We start from the raw sequence: 17601 nt of genomic DNA on the forward strand, positions 1-17601 counted from the left end.
GTAGGTGCATGTCAAGAAAATCACTGAATCACAGAAAGAAAAAGAAACTTAAAGGTTCAGGTACAATTTTGGTCAAATCTAGCAACTTGCTCCTCACAGTCTTCTAGCTGTCTGTTCAGAGTGTGTCCTCAAAATAATTCCGGTGTTCGTAAAGTCTTGGCCCTGCAAATGGGAAACAATCAGTGCCAGTGTGATTTGATCATCAACCTCTTGTCAGAATCACCGACTATAACTTTTAATGCTTTACATTAGCAAAAATAAATATGTGTACTAATTTGTATTGCAAAAAGGCAAATCTATGGTAACCGTCTCTCTTTCTCTTTCTACCCGCAACCTCTTCCCCAGGTTTCTTTCCTATTTTATGAACATAAAGATTAAAGGTGCAGTACAAGAACAAGTCAGCAAGCATCTCTGAGAGAATTGTGAGTAAATAAACTATTTCTATGTTAGTCACAATAGATGTACAGGCAAGGTTTAGTTGGAGTACTGCCAAAGAGAAAGCCTTTTTTATTCATGTAAATTGTATTTGTTATGTGTTACATCCTTGAAGGAAGGTACATTATCTCCATCACCGTTCAGTTCACACATCCACCCCACCCCCTACTACACTCCTTTGTGTAGTATCAGCAGGTTGAGTTATGGCCATGCCCACCCGAGGACCATCAGATGTGTAAACGGTGCTCAGAGACCTGCCCATAACCCTTTGTCATGCTAGTTTGAATTCTAAAATCTCCTACAGCTGATTGGCTAGGTTTGAATCCAGGAAGCTAATAGGTCAGACAGAAGAAGCACTATATTAACACCACAGAGTCAGATAAATGGCACCGGGCTGCTCTGGAACTATACAGTATTTGTAATTCACCAGCAATACAACTATATTGTAGTTCTTTCTTTGCAGATTTTCACCATATCGTTGCATTGAAGGATAGTTTGACAGAGTTTCTGTTTCCAAACAGAACTAAAGTCAGAAATGTCTGGATTTACCGAACCATCACAACCGCTTTTGATGATTTCCTACAAGAGTATTTGTCTGCAATTCAGACAGTGGAAGAAAAGCCTGGAATGGAATGTGAAATCAAGACTGAAATGTACACGTCACCAACCATGAAAGAAGAAAAGAATTCACCAATGGAAATTACAGATGAAGAAGAATTTGATTTAAGTGAATATGGTCACTATGCCTCTTCTCCTACAGGTAAGTTGCTTGTTCGTCGTTATGTGTTATGTATAGTTACACTACTTACATTTTAGAGAAACTTGGCTAACTTGTGCTTCACAATGAATGTGAGACCTCTTCAGAGAACAGAGATACTGTGGGAATACCTTACTTATGGGATAATATCTGCAGTCTGTTACATTCAAAAGAGAGAAAGTGTCTGACAAAACAAAAATCAAAAATATGTATCGTATGTATTGTATTGTAGAATCATCCCAGATAGAGGAGAAGAGAGAAAATATTGCTGAACTTTTTTTTATAATCTTACAGGAGACATTCAAAGGATCCAATCTAATATGAAAGGGAACACTGAGGAAAAAAGAAACAAAGACAGATGTCACAATCAGTCAAATCAATCACACCTAACCGTACATATGATGAAACATACTGGAGAAAAGCCAGTTCAGTGTTCTCAATGTGGAGGGACCATTAATTATATATCCAGCCTCAAGGAACCCCAGAGGATCCATACTGGGGAAAGGCCTTATCAGTGTTCTCAGTGTGAAAAGACCTTTAGCCACATGTCTCAACTTAGGACCCATCAGAGGATCCATACTGGAGAAAAGCCCTATCAGTGTTCTCAGTGTGGAAAAACCTTTAGACAAATGTCTAATCTCAAGAGACACCAGGGGATCCATATTGGGGCAAAGCCACATCAGTGTTCTCAGTGTGGAAAGGCTTTTAATCAAATGAGTAATCTTAAAAATCACCAGAAGATCCATACTGGAGAAAAGCCACATCAGTGTTCTCTGTGTGGAAAAACCTTCAACCTTATGTGTAATCTTAAAAAACACCAGAAGATCCATACTGGAGAAAAGCCACATCAGTGTTCTCTATGTGGAAAAACCTTTAGCCTTATGGGTAATCTTAAAACACACCAGAAGATCCATACTGGAGAAAAGCCACATCAGTGTTCTCAGTGTGGAAAAACCTTTAGCCAAATGTCTGATCTTAAAACACACCAGAAGATCCATACTGGAGAAAAGCCACATCAGTGTTCTCAGTGTGGAAAAACCTTTAGCCACATATCTCATCTCAAGAAACACGAGAAGATCCATACTGGAGAAAAGCCACATCAGTGTTCTCAGTGTGGAAAGGCTTTTAATCAAATGAGTAATCTTAAAAATCACCAGAAGATCCATACTGGAGAAAAGCCATATCAGTGTTCTCTGTGTGGAAAAACCTTCAGCCATATGTGTAATCTTAAAACACACCAGAAGAGCCATACTGGAGAAAAGCCACATCAGTGTTCTCTGTGTGGAAAAACCTTTAGCCTTATGGGTAATCTTAAAACACACCAGAAGATCCATACTGGAGAAAAGCCACATCAGTGTTCTCAGTGTGGTAAAAACTTTAGCCGAATGTCTGATCTTAAAACACACCAGAAGATCCATACTGGAGAAAAGCCACATCAGTGTTCTCAGTGTGGAAAGGCCTTTAACCAAATGTCTAATCTCAAGAGTCACCAGAGGATCCATTGAAATGATGTGCTGCCCTGCTAATACCTGATTGAGTATCACTTACTGAAATATTTTAGATTAGATGAGTTTTAAAACAACATGTGATGTACATGATAAAAGTTTATTCCTTCACATATGAAACATTAGTTAGGGTAGAGATTGAAACATGAATTCAATAAAAAAAGTTAAAAGTGAGTGTTTTTTTCAAGTATGTGTATGTGGGGGTGCGGTGTGAGGACGTAAAATATATAATCGACAAGCAGCAGTAGCTGTTTGTGCAAGCTTTCTAGATATATGGCCTAAACAGCGCCTCATATGAAGATTATCTACACCTCAAAGATGAGTGTTGAGGGTCAGAGATGGGGGAAGAAAGAAAGAGGACGGGGAGGGAACATAGCATTGTCATTAAAAAGGGTAGACACAGACAAACATGGCTACCTCAAAAATACAGACTCTGCCCTCACTGTAGTAACAGGGTATGAGTTACTTTTCCTGACAGAATGTAATAAGTATAACAACATAAGGGAAACCTACTTCTCAAGAATAAAAGGCATTTGCTCTGGGTTTACAAAAATAAAAAGAGAAGAAAAATGATCATTCCTCCTGGGTGAAACAATGCAAAAATCTTTATGCTTTAAGCGTAGAACAAATCTCAAGACACATCAGGAAATATACAGTAGACAAACCATGCTGGTTTTTTTCTGACCATACACACAAATATCAGATCTTTGGTTCATTAATGTAGATGCTTTTGTTAGCCACAGAAGCAGAACATTTTAAGGTTGATGTTCAACACCAGTTTACCCTTAGGGTAAAAGTAGGTTTTTGTAAGGGTATGTTTACATTTGAATTAAATAAAAAAATATTGTACTACATTCCCTCATGTTATTATTGGTGAGGTCTTCTAGAACAGTAGTTCCCAAACTTTTTACAGTACCGTACCCCTTCAGACATTTAATATCCAGCTGCTTACCCCCCCCCCCCCCGTTGAAAAAAATAAACTTTTCCTTTTCACCTTTTACTTTAATTCCGTTTTAATCCGTTTCGGCTTATTTTGTTCACCCAGAGGTAGATTGATGGCCTAAAATGAGTGAATAATATGTGCCACAAGTGACCCAAACCTTCTAAGGTTGTTGTTGGCCAGCCATCAACAGAACAGAAGACTAAAAAAACATTATTTGCAGGCGATTGGGAAGATGAACTAATTCATTTGATAGGCTACGGAGGTCTGTGTTGAATAGGATAGGGGGGCGTGGCCGGAGCGGAGTTCAGCACAGACGTGACATTTTCTCAGTGGTTTTGTTTTCGAATTAATGCTTGTTCATCGTTGCGATCGTTGTTGTGTTTATAAGAAATAAATACAGCCTTGCAGGACAAAATACAGGGGAATTTGGGCGATTTTGATGCACAAAATGATGTTTCCGTCTGAAAGTTGCAATTCTGTTTCAAACGGTACATTCTGTGAATTCCTTCCGTTTTCTGTTATCGCGGAAATTTTCTCCCTGCGTACCCCCTGAACCACTTTGCGTACCCCTGGGGGTACACGTACCCCAGTTTGGGAACCGATGTTCTAGAACATAATCATATATGCCACTTTTGCATCTGTGTTTTTAGTGATATATACAAATATATAAAAGCATTTAGGCATGTCAAACTTCCTAAAAGAGTCTAACAGGCCTTGGTCTCCCAAGTGTTAAAGGGAAAGGTTTGTATTCTAACCTTTTGTGATAACATTGTGGCTACTCCTCATAGGGATTGTAGTTCTTAATCTTGCTGCCATGTTATGTGTGGGTTGTAGCTGGCAGGAAAATAACTACTAAAGCTAGTTACCAAATTAATTTCTGTATCTTTCCTGGGTCTTCGTTATTAAAAATATATTTTTGTTTTGAGAGAATTGTCATGTTTCCTTCTTCTAGTTTAGCCTCCTAAAAAGAAACAATTTCATACGTGTTATTGTTGTCACGATTTGGAACCTCTGTGTCACAAGTTGGGACCTCCGGGCCTCTGGAGGCCGCCGACTAGAGAGGCTGTGGTGTGGTTGTGTGTGTACATGTGCTTCCAGTGTTTGTTATGTTTGTACATGTGCTTTTGTTGACTTTCTGTGTCGGTTTTCCTTTCATTGTTGCCAACTGTCTGTTTGTTAGTTAATTGGTCACATGACCCATTAAGTGTTGTATTTATACCTGGTGGTTTTTTGTGTTCTTTTCGGTGACTTACTCGTTTGTGTTCTGGTCAGTACTGGGTTCTAGCTTTCATGTTTCGTGTTTCAAGTCTCAGGTCTCTCAAGGCTCTTAGGTTAATCACGTTTGCTAGTTCCAGTTTCACAGTCTAGTCACAGTCTTTGTAAATCTTTTATTTTTCCTAGTCTTGTTAAAATCAACTTCTCTGTTTTTGATTATCTGTTTTTTGACTGTCTTCCGAGCGTTTGGATTATTCCTTTTTGTGTTTTCCCTGTTATTAAAGACAACAATTCCTGCAAGCATCTTGCATTTGGGTCCTACTTCCTTCATTAGCTCAGTGAGCTTCTCTCTGGACCAGAGAACCAGTGGCCAGAGTTCGTTTCCCGAGCCCGGCCCTGACAATTGTCAGTAATTTGATGCAAAAATAAATGATAGGCTAATGATAATTAATAAATAATGGAAACCTTCTGTGTGCCTGTACCGCTTCACTGCTTGGCCCCCAAACACACACATTTGACTCAGCAGCTAATTAGTGTATATTAACACACCCAGGCAACTGGCAACTGTTATAATGGGGCACTAAGACAGAGATGGCCAGGACTCCCCATAGCTAGGTTAACTGGCATGAGACCTTGCATGTTTTACACGTCTTGCGGAGATTCACACTCCGTACCAACCTGTTCAATAGAGTATGGTGGGAATACACAACACCCTGTTACTTAATTGTTATGGAAAACTGAGTGGGAATAAAAATGTCTTATCTATCCCGTGTTGTTTTTACCTGATACATTCATGGGTTTTCTACATGAAACAGGTTTTAATGTTTAGCTTGTGCCAATTCAAGCATTTCGTAAGTAAACAATGAACTTTATGTGAACTACAACTGTGGTAGAGAGATGAAGCACTGTTTAATTATTCGGTTTCATTGAATCTACAAAATAGGCAGTATCTCATAAAAGTGAGCAGGTGAAGAGATTTGTTGCCATACTTTCAATGTAGGCTCCATAAAATAAGATACAGATAATTTGAAATGTATTGTTTGGAGGATAACCCCTTGAGATGCAGCATCTCGTTTTCGAGGGGGTCCTCCTATCTTATAAGATAAGATAAACCTTTATTAATCCCTGTAGGGAAATGCAGGTGTAATAGCAGCAAGGAGAGTTACAGGTAAGAGTGGGTTACAATGTAATAGGAATACAAAATATAAATAAAAATAAATATAAATAAGATAAGTAAAACACTGGCCCTACATATCTGCGCTGGTTCTCTGAGTGATTGCATTTACATTTACATTTACATTTACATTTAGCAGACGCTTTTGTCCAAAGCGACGTACAAGGGAGAGAACAAGCTACGAGCAATAGAACCTGGTGTTACAATAAATACTACTTTACATAAGAAATATAAAAAACGAAATGGAAAAGAAAAAGAAGTGCAGGAATGTAACTGCTGTAATTGCAAGTTAACACTAGTCGAAGTGCCAGTTAGGACGGGAGGTGCTCTCTGAAGAGTTGGGTCTTCAAAAAGCTTTCTTAAAGGTAGAGAGGGATGCCCCTACTCTGGTAGTGCTAGGCAGTTCATTCCACCAACGTGGAACTACAAATGAGAATAGTCTAGACTGCCGTACTTGCACAGACGGCAGTACCAAACGACGCTCACTAGAAGAGCGCAGCATCCTAGGTGTAACATTTGCCCTTACAAGAGCATTTAGGTAGGTGGGAGCAGAGCCAGTAATAACTCTGTAGGCAAGCATAAGTGACTTGAACTTAATGCGAGCAGCTACAGGCAGCCAGTGGAGCTCAATGAGTAGCAGGGTGACGTGTGCCCTTTTCAGTTGGTTGAACACCAAACGCGCTGCCGCGTTCTGGATCATTTGTAGTGGTTTCACCACGCAAGCCGCCAGACCCGTTAGGAGGGCGTTGCAGTAATCAAGGCGGGAACTCACCAAGGTTTGCACCAGCAGCTGGGTGGTGTACTGGGTTAGGTACGGCCTGATTTTGCGGACGTTGAATAGCGCAAAGCGGCAGGACCTGGAGACAGAGGCGATGTGGTCCGTGAAAGTCAGTTGGTCATCAATAATGACCCTGAGGTTTCTTGGTTGGTTGGACAGCCTATCCGTAAATAAATATAACTATGTACATATGTACAGTCCAGGTGTAGAAGTCGTGCTGGGGCTGTGATCTGGGGGAGGTGTGTGTGGGGTGGCATGCTGCTGCCTCCTGGGGTGGGGGGGTGGGGGGAGACATGGTGTAAGTGGGGGGCACTGGTGGTGATGAGTGGGGTCGGGGGCTGGGGGAGGCGGGGAGGCGAGGTGTGAATGGGGGCACTGGTGGAGGTGATGAGAGGGGACCCAGTCTGCCTTGCTGAGCTCAAGGGGGTTGGGAGGTCAAACCTGTTGAAAAACTGGTTCAGCTCGTTAGCACTTTCCAGGGTCCCCTCAAGGGCAGTGCTTGACTGTGTGTAGCCAGTTATCTTTCTACACTTCCCTGGAGCTGTTGGCCTGTAGCCAAAATAGACAGTATCTCTTAAAAGTGAACAGGTGAAAGAGATTTGTTGCCATACTAGATTCTAGAGTAATGGTAGAGAAGAGAAGCAGAGTAGAGGATCAGTGAAGGAGTGAATAATGTCTCAGGTCTGTGTCCCTCCATTTCAAACACATCTTGCATGACACATCAACACAGCTGAACAAATGCCCAAACTGGAGTTGCTGGGGTCTCAGCGGTTTGTAAAACTGTTGAGATTGAAGTGCTGTCTGTTTGACTTTTCACTCGTATGAAGGCAGATGTTTTTCCTTTAACACACTAGACTGATTTAAAACTTAAAATTGTAAGGACCTTCATCAGTATTTGTCCATGTGGGACTGGAGATTACTGGTGGGTGTCAGTAGACAACGTCATGTTCCACAATGTATTGTTGTGACATCTATGAGACCTAGACATGGTGTTATATTCTAAGTGTAAGTACTTGTACATTGTTTCCATTATTGAGTTAAGAATTCTCTTTGAAGATGCGATTGAGAAAGTATTTGAAAGCAAGAAGCTAAGGTATGCGGAAGTGGTAGCGAAACCAAGACAACGAGGTTGGGCATCACACACAAGACCAGTGGAGATGGGTGTTAGAGGATTTGTAGCTAAATCAACCAAATCACTTCTGTTGGATTTAAGTTTTCGAGGAAGGTCACTCAAAGGAGCTTTAAAGGAGTTGCCTAAGGCTCCTGAAAAAGCGAGCCAGATGGTTGTGACTGAGACGCTTACAGACTACTTGGGGTCATGTGAAAGAAATGTTTCTTTTTAATTATTATCATGATGGGTTTTAGTTTGATTATAGTTAGTTAGTTAAATGGAGGACTAAGCTCTTTCCATTGTTCTGTGAAAGGAAGTTTGAAACTGTGGGAAGAGAAGCTTGGAATTCAGACTGTCATGAAATGTTTAGGTTAAGACTGATTTATTGGTCTAAGACCCATAGTCAGGGTTTTTGGGGGTCTTAGGTAAACATTCTTGTGTTTTGGAACCAGGCATGGGAAGACAGAGCCATGGGTGTGTCATTGTCTTTGTTCTGTGAGATTTTCTTAATAAATGGTCAGGCAAGTTACTCAAGGGGCAGTGTATGTGGGGACAGCGTTCTGAAACCACTACTCTCCTCTGGGCCAGAGTAAATGTCTGTTACTTGATTTTATTCTTGGTTGTGTGTGTCTTAATAACTGAGGTTTAAATACAGTCCTTATACAAAGGGTGAAATAATTCCCTGACAGGTCATGAATTAAACTGAACTAAAACTGAGATACGTGAAATCTTATCAAGGTCCATTTTGAGGTGTATCTGTTTGTTGTCTCTGTTAGCGGCATACATTCTAACCCATCATGAGAATGTAGTGGTGGCTCTGGGATGCCAGACACCACTGTTGAGCCTTCTGGAGGCACTGTGGGCCTAATTCAACAAAACACTGATGAAGGAAGGTGCCTGCTTGAAAACCCCAGTGAAATGCTCACAAAGGTAGCTTTGTTGATGTTGTAGTATCCTGTTGCTCAGGTTGTATGGTTGGGCAATCATGTTGTTGTGTTTAGGACTTGTGGGCTACAGACTGGGCCTGTTTTACTATGAAGGAGGGCCTTAAGGATCCTGGGTACAACATGCAGCTGTTCTGGCTGTCTCCAACCAGTTTTTGCGTACTTGTATCTATAGTTGGGAAGTTGTTATATTGGTTAGGTTGTTGGCTATGAGTACTTGCATCTGATAGTGAGAGGATTAGCCACTGTGGGAATTCCCCAACCAATAGCACAAGGAATTGAACATATTTTCCTTTGTATAACCAAAATGACATTAAGTTATGTGTGACAGAGCTGACAAACAGTACAGTACAGTCACTAGTTTCTTATTGGCTAGTTTCATGATGAATGGCTATCTTCTAAAAGAAGACTCAATCAAAAGGGGTTAAAGTGGTTCAATTAGAAAACTCTTCTGAAACTGATTTTCTTCCAGTTACTTGTCAGTGTTTGTGAATGGCTCAGTAATACCCAATGGACATGAAAAATATTGCACTGAAAAGGGGATGCAGGTACGTAAGTAAGTAAGTGTTCCATATGACATAGCAGTGGCATTCTTTTCAACACCTTGTAACTAATTACAGTATATCATGTGAGTGAACATGAGATTCATGATCAAGCAGCTGCAACACCTTGTAAAAAATTACAATAAATCCTGTGAGTTCATGATTAAGCAGCTGCTATCCAAAATGGTAATGTTCATGGTAACAAAGGAAAAGTCCCCACACTGGATTTTCTCAGACACCTGGGGTCAGGAAGCAAACTGAGCTGTGAGCAATTAATCATAGTATGGCAATGGGATAGGCCATTTGAGAACCATCTTAGGCAGTAGGTCAGAGAAACCTGATCATCATACAGAACAACAAAAGGTTGCCAGACCTGTTTGAATTAGAAGCCTAGCTCATTTACATTAAAAACCTGGGAGGTGTCTTAAACCGTATATATGGCTAGATAAGATGCTTGTTGTTCAGATATGCACCACTGAATCTGGAGTATGTTCCACGTGCTTCGTTACTGTACTGGAATGTATACAGATTGCTGCATCAACCACAAAAGAAACTTCCCTTTTTCTTACAACCTCTTTTATGACATCTGGATAAATTACCCAATATGTTGTGGATGTGACTAGATTGGCATTAGCACAAACTCCCCAGTATTTGGGCCTCAAGTTCTTTTTTTGGTATTACAACCCTGAAAATAGCATTCTTTGAAATCTCTGTCTGGTCACTACTCCTTCTCTGTCTTCTGCTTCTACATGAATACTACTGATTCATTATGACTGTGTGGAAATTCAAAAACATAAATTGTACAAAGCACTTTGGGAATAATTGTTGTTGAACAATTACCAGAAAAAAGTATGGACTAATGTGACAAAGCTGTGCAAGGTGCTTTGATCTTTGTATCTGTGAAAGTGACCTGTAGGTGCATGTCAAGAAAATCACTGAATCACAGAAAGAAAAAGAAACTTAAAGGTTCAGGTACAATTTTGGTCAAATCTAGCAACTTGCTCCTCACAGTCTTCTAGCTGTCTGTTCAGAGTGTGTCCTCAAAATAATTCCGGTGTTCGTAAAGTCTTGGCCCTGCAAATGGGAAACAATCAGTGCCAGTGTGATTTGATCATCAACCTCTTGTCAGAATCACCGACTACAACTTTTAATGCTTTACATTAGCAAAAATAAATATGTGTACTAATTTGTATTGCAAAAAGGCAAATCTATGGTAACCGTCTCTCTTTCTACCCGCAACCTCTTCCCCAGGTTTCTTTCCTATTGTATGAACATAAAGATTAAAGGTGCAGTACAAGAACAAGTCAGCAAGCATCTCTGAGAGAATTGTGAGTAAATAAACTATTTCTATGTTAGTCACAATAGATGTACAGGCAAGGTTTAGTTGGAGTACTGCCAAAGAGAAAGCCTTTTTTATTCATGTAAATTGTATTTGTTATGTGTTACATCCTTGAAGTAAGGTACATTATCTCCATCACCGTTCAGTTCACACATCCACCCCACCCCTCTACTACACTCCTTTGTGTAGTCTCAGCAGGTTGATTTATGGCCATGCCCACCTGAGGACCATCAGATGTGTAAACGGTGCTCAGAGACCTGCCCATAACCCTTTGTCATGCTAGTTTGCATTCCAACAGCTCCTACAGCTGATTGGCTAGGTTTGAATTCAGGAAGGTAATAGGTCAGACAGAAGAAGCATTATATTAACACCACAAAGACAGATTAATGAACTCACATTGTTAAGGCTGGCACTGGGATGCTCTGGATCTATACATTATTTGTAATTCAGCAGCAGTACAACTATACTGTAGTTCTTTCTTTGCAGATTTTCACCATATCGTTGCATTAAAGGATAGTTTGACCGAGTTTCTGTTTCCAAACAGAACTAAAGTCAGAAATGTCTGGATTTACCGAACCATCACAACCGCTCATGTCAGTGAAGAAGGAGATAAAAGAAGAAGAATTTGATGATTTCCTACAAGAGTATTTGTCTGCAATTCAGACAGTGGAAGAAAAGCCTGGAATGGAATGTGAAATCAAGACTGAAATGTACACGTCACCAACCATGAAAGAAGAAAAGAATTCACCAATGGAAATTACAGATGAAGAAGAATTTGATTTAAGTGAATATGGTCACTATGCCTCTTCTCCTACAGGTAAGTTGCTTTTTCATCGTTATGTGTTATGTATAGTTACACTACTTCAATTTTAGAGAAACTTGGCTAACTTGTGCTTCACAATGAATGTGAGACCTATTCAGAGAACAGAGATACTGTGGGAATACCTTACTTATGGGATAATATCTGCAGTCTGTTACATTCAAAAGAGAGAAAGTGTCTGACAAAACAAAAATAAAAAATATGTATCGTATGTATTGTATTGTAGAATCATCCCAGATAGAGAAGAAGAGAGAAAATGTTGCTGAACTTTTTTTTATAATCTTACAGGAGACATTCAAAGGATCCAATCTAATATGAAAGGGAACACTGAGGAAAAAAGAAACAAAGACAGATGTCACAATCAGTCAAATCAATCACACCTAACCGTACATATGATGAAACATACTGGAGAAAAGCCAGTTCAGTGTTCTCAATGTGGAGGGACCATTAATTATATATCCAGCCTCAAGGAACCCCAGAGGATCCATACTGGGGAAAGGCCTTATCAGTGTTCTCAGTGTGAAAAGACCTTTAGCCACATGTCTCAACTTAGGACCCATCAGAGGATCCATACTGGAGAAAAGCCCTATCAGTGTTCTCAGTGTGGAAAAACCTTTAGACAAATGTCTAATCTCAAGAGACACCAGGGGATCCATATTGGGGCTAAGCCACATCAGTGTTCTCAGTGTGGAAAGGCTTTTAATCAAATGAGTAATCTTAAAAATCACCAGAAGATCCATACTGGAGAAAAGCCACATCAGTGTTCTCTGTGTGGAAAAACCTTCAACCTTATGTGTAATCTTAAAAAACACCAGAAGATCCATACTGGAGAAAAGCCACATCAGTGTTCTCTATGTGGAAAAACCTTTAGCCTTATGGGTAATCTTAAAACACACCAGAAGATCCATACTGGAGAAAAGCCACATCAGTGTTCTCAGTGTGGAAAAACCTTTAGCCAAATGTCTGATCTTAAAACACACCAGAAGATCCATACTGGAGAAAAGCCACATCAGTGTTCTCAGTGTGGAAAAACCTTTGGCCACATATCTCATCTCAAGAAACACGAGAAGATCCATACTGGAGAAAAGCCACATCAGTGTTCTCAGTGTGGAAAGGCTTTTAATCAAATGAGTAATCTTAAAAATCACCAGAAGATCCATACTGGAGAAAAGCCACATCAGTGTTCTCTGTGTGGAAAAACCTTCAGCCATATGTGTAATCTTAAAACACACCAGAAGAGCCATACTGGAGAAAAGCCACATCAGTGTTCTCTGTGTGGAAAAACCTTTAGCCTTATGGGTAATCTTAAAACACACCAGAAGATCCATACTGGAGAAAAGCCACATCAGTGTTCTCAGTGTGGTAAAAACTTTAGCCGAATGTCTGATCTTAAAACACACCAGAAGATCCATACTGGAGAAAAGCCACATCAGTGTTCTCAGTGTGGAAAGGCCTTTAACCAAATGTCTAATCTCAAGAGTCACCAGAGGATCCATTGAAATGATGTGCTGCCCTGCTAATACCTGATTGAGTATCACTTACTGAAATATTTTAGATTAGATGAGTTTTAAAACAACATGTGATGTACATGATAAAAGTTTATTCCTTCACATATGAAACATTAGTTAGGGTAGAGATTGAAACATGAATTCAATAAAAAAAAGTTAAAAGTGAGTGTTTTTTTCAAGTATGTGTATGTGGGGGTGCAGTGTGAGGACGTAAAATATATAATCGACAAGCAGCAGTAGTGTTTGTGCAAGCTTTCTAGATATATGGCCTAAACAGCGCCTCATATGAAGATTATCTACACCTCAAAGATGAGTGTTGAGGGTCAGAGATGGGGGAAGAAAGAAAGAGGACGGGGGAGGGAACATAGCATTGTCATTAAAAAGGGTAGACACAGACAAACATGGCTACCTCAAAAATACAGACTCTGCCCTCACTGTAGTAACAGGGTATGAGTTACTTTTCCTGACATAATGTAATAAGTATAACAACATAAGGGAAACCTACTTCTCAAGAATAAAAGACATTTGCTCTGGGTTTACAAAAATAAAAAGAGAAGAAAAATGATCATTCCTCCTGGGTGAAACAATGCAAAAATCTTTATGCTTTAAGCGTAGAATAAATCTCAAGACACATCAGGAAATATACAGTAGACAAACCATGCTGGTTTTTTTCTGACCATACACACAAATATCAGATCTTTGGTTCATTAATGTAGATGCTTTTGTTAGCCACAGAAGCAGAACATTTTAAGGTTGATGTTCAACACCAGTTTACCCTTAGGGTAAAAGTAGGTTTTTGTAAGGGTATGTTTACATTTGAATTAAATAAAAAAATATTGTACTACATTCCCTCATGTTATTATTGGTGAGGTCTTCTAGAACAGTAGTTCCCAAACTTTTTACAGTACCGTACCCCTTCAGACATTTAATATCCAGCTGCTTACCCCCCCCCCCCCCCGTTGAAAAAAATAAACTTTTCCTTTTCACCTTTTACTTTAATTCCGTTTTAATCCGTTTCGGCTTATTTTGTTCACCCAGAGGTAGATTGATGGCCTAAAATGAGTGAATAATATGTGCCACAAGTGACCCAAACCTTCTAAGGTTGTTGTTGGCCAGCCATCAACAGAACAGAAGACTAAAAAAACATTATTTGCAGGCGATTGGGAAGATGAACTAATTCATTTGACAGGCTACGGAGGTCTGTGTTGAATAGGATAGGGGGGCGTGGCCGGAGCGGAGTTCAGCACAGACGTGACATTTTCTCAGTGGTTTTGTTTTCGAATTAATGCTTGTTCATCGTTGCGATCGTTGTTGTGTTTATAAGAAATAAATACAGCCTTGCAGGACAAAATACGGGGGAATTTGGGCGATTTTGATGCACAAAATGATGTTTCCGTCTGAAAGTTGCAATTCTGTTTCAAACGGTACATTCTGTGAATTCCTTCCGTTTTCTGTTATCGCGGAAATTTTCTCCCTGCGTACCCCCTGAACCACTTTGCGTACCCCTGGGGGTACACGTACCCCAGTTTGGGAACCGATGTTCTAGAACATAATCATATATGCCACTTTTGCATCTGTGTTTTTAGTGATATATACAAATATATAAAAGCATTTAGGCATGTCAAACTTCCTAAAAGAGTCTAACAGGCCTTGGTCTCCCAAGTGTTAAAGGGAAAGGTTTGTATTCTAACCTTTTGTGATAACATTGTGGCTACTCCTCATAGGGATTGTAGTTCTTAATCTTGCTGCCATGTTATGTGTGGGTTGTAGCTGGCAGGAAAATAACTACTAAAGCTAGTTACCAAATTAATTTCTGTATCTTTCCTGGGTCTTCGTTATTAAAAATATATTTTTGTTTTGAGAGAATTGTCATGTTTCCTTCTTCTAGTTTAGCCTCCTAAAAAGAAACAATTTCATACGTGTTATTGTTGTCACGATTTGGAACCTCTGTGTCACAAGTTGGGACCTCCGGGCCTCTGGAGGCCGCCAACTAGAGAGGCTGTGGTGTGGTTGTGTGTGTACATGTGCTTCCAGTGTTTGTTATGTTTGTACATGTGCTTTTGTTGACTTTCTGTGTCGGTTTTCCTTTCATTGTTGCCAACTGTCTGTTTGTTAGTTAATTGGTCACATGACCCATTAAGTGTTGTATTTATACCTGGTGGTTTTTTGTGTTCTTTTCGGTGACTTACTCGTTTGTGTTCTGGTCAGTACTGGGTTCTAGCTTTCATGTTTCGTGTTTCAAGTCTCAGGTCTCTCAAGGCTCTTAGGTTAATCACGTTTGCTAGTTCCAGTTTCACAGTCTAGTCACAGTCTTTGTAAATCTTTTATTTTTCCTAGTCTTGTTAAAATCAACTTCTCTGTTTTTGATTATCTGTTTTTGACTGTCTTCTGAGCGTTTGGATTATTCCTTTTTGTGTTTTCCCTGTTTTGGAGAAGTAATTAAAGACAACAATTCCTGCAAGCATCTTGCATTTGGGTCCTACTTCCTTCATTAGCTCAGTGAGCTTCTCTCTGGACCAGAGAACCAGCGGCCAGAGTTCGTTTCCCGAGCCCGGCCCTGACATTTGTCACTAATTTGATGCTAAAAATAAATGATAGGCTAATGATAATTAATAAATAATGGAAACCTTCTGTGTGCCTGTACCGCTTCACTGCTTGGCCCCCAAACACACACATTTGACTCAGCAGCTAATTAGTGTATATTAACACACCCAGGCAACTGCCAACTGTTATAATGGGGCACTAAGACAGAGATGGCCAGGACTCCCCATAGCTAGGTTAACTGGCATGAGACCTTGCATGTTTTACACATCTTGCGGAGATTCGCACTCCGTACCAACCTGTTCAATAGAGTATGGTGGGAATACACAACACCCTGTTACTTAATTGTTATGGAAAACTGAGTGGGAATAAAAATGTCTTATCTATCCCGTGTTGTTTTTACCTGATACATTCATGGGTTTTCTACATGAAACAGGTTTTAATGTTTAGCTTGTGCCAATTCAAGCATTTCGTAAGTAAACAATGAACTTTATGTGAACTACAACTGTGGTAGAGAGATGAAGCACTGTTTAATTATTCGGTTTCATTGAATCTACAAAATAGGCAGTATCTCATAAAAGTGAGCAGGTGAAGAGATTTGTTGCCATACTTTCAATGTAGGCTCCATAAAATAAGATACAGATAATTTGAAATGTATTGTTTGGAGGATAACCCCTTGAGATGCAGCATCTCGTTTTCGAGGGGGTCCTCCTATCTTATAAGATAAGATAAACCTTTATTAATCCCTGTAGGGAAATGCAGGTGTAATAGCAGCAAGGAGAGTTACAGGTAAGAGTGGGTTACAATGTAATAGGAATACAAAATATAAATAAAAATAAATATAAATAAGATAAGTAAAACACTGGCCCTACATATCTGCGCTGGTTCTCTGAGTGATTGCATTTACATTTACATTTACATTTAGTCATTTAGCAGACGCTTTTGTCCAAAGCGACGTACAAGGGAGAGAACAAGCTACGAGCAATAGAACCTGGTGTTACAATAAATACTACTTTACATAAGAAATATAAAAAACGAAATGGAAAAGAAAAAGAAGTGCAGGAATGTAACTGCTGTAATTGCAAGTTAACACTAGTCAAAGTGCCAGTTAAGACGGGAGGTGCTCTCTGAAGAGTTGGGTCTTCAAAAGCTTCTTAAAGGTAGAGAGGGATGCCCCTACTCTGGTAGTGCTAGGCAGTTCATTCCACCAACGTGGAACTACAAATGAGAATAGTCTAGACTGCCGTACTTGCACAGGCAGTGCCAAACGACGCTCACTAGAAGAGCGCAGCATCCTGGGTGTAACATTTGCCCTTACAAGAGCATTTAGGTAGGTGGGAGCAGAGCCAGTAATCACTCTGTAGGCAAGCATAAGTGATTTGAACTTAATGCGAGCAGCTACAGGCAGCCAGTGGAGCTCAATGACTAGCGGGGTGACGTGTGCCCTTTTCGATTGGTTGAACACCAGACGCCCTGCCGCATTCTGGATCATTTGTAGAGGTTTTACCACGAAAGCCGGCAGACCCGTTAGGAGGGCGTTGCAGTAATCAAGGCGGGAACTCACCAAGGTTTGCACCAGCAGCTGGGTGGTGTACTGGGTTAGGTACGGCCTGATTTTGCGGACGTTGAATAGCGCAAAGCGGCAGGACCTGGAGACAGAGGCGATGTGGTCCGTGAAAGTCAGTTGGTCATCAATAATGACCCTGAGGTTTCTTGGGTTGGTTGGACAGCCTATCCGTAAATAAATATAACTATGTACATATGTACAGTCCAGGTGTAGAAGTCGTGCTGGGGCTGTGATCTGGGGGAGGTGTGTGTGGGGTGGCATGCTGCTGCCTCCTGGGGTGGGGGGTGGGGGGAGACATGGTGTGAGTGGGGCACTGGTGATGATGAGTGGGGACCTAATTCTGGGGTCGGGGGCTGGGGGAGGCGGGAGGCGAGGTGTGAATGGGGGCACTGGTGGAGGTGATGAGAGGGGAACCAGTCTGC

General features: G+C 40.5%; 1 protein-coding gene across 3 annotated transcripts; it reads left to right on the forward strand.

Moving 5' to 3' along the window:
* The first annotated feature begins 361 nt into the window (after window positions 1-361).
* LOC122130182 (zinc finger protein OZF-like) lies at window positions 362-13264 on the forward strand. Of its 3 annotated transcripts, XM_042704820.1 has the most exons (4): window positions 362-422; window positions 10656-10732; window positions 11230-11560; window positions 11852-13264. In XM_042704820.1, exons 3-4 carry the CDS (start codon window positions 11302-11304, stop codon window positions 13060-13062), a joined length of 1470 nt encoding a protein of 489 aa, XP_042560754.1. In that variant the 5' UTR covers window positions 362-422; window positions 10656-10732; window positions 11230-11301; the 3' UTR covers window positions 13063-13264. The 3 variants fall into 3 exon arrangements, with proteins under 3 accessions (XP_042560754.1, XP_042560755.1, XP_042560753.1); XM_042704819.1 differs by lacking the exon at window positions 362-422 and having other exon boundaries at window positions 9886-10732; XM_042704821.1 differs by lacking the exons at window positions 362-422; window positions 10656-10732; window positions 11230-11560; window positions 11852-13264 and adding exons at window positions 1062-1195; window positions 1487-3058.
* The last annotated feature ends 4337 nt before the right edge of the window (window positions 13265-17601 follow it).

Source organism: Clupea harengus, unplaced genomic scaffold (assembly GCF_900700415.2).
Source record: "Clupea harengus unplaced genomic scaffold, Ch_v2.0.2, whole genome shotgun sequence".
NCBI classification, from domain to species: domain Eukaryota; kingdom Metazoa; phylum Chordata; class Actinopteri; order Clupeiformes; family Clupeidae; genus Clupea; species Clupea harengus.

Bases quoted from the DNA above. Each gene is read 5' to 3' on its own strand.
- LOC122130182 (XM_042704820.1), top strand. From the start codon at position 11,302: ATGTCTGGATTTACCGAACCATCACAACCGCTCATGTCAGTGAAGAAG. The intron at 11,561-11,851 runs GTAAGTTGCTTT...ATAATCTTACAG, and splicing joins CTATGCCTCTTCTCCTACAG to GAGACATTCAAAGGATCCAA.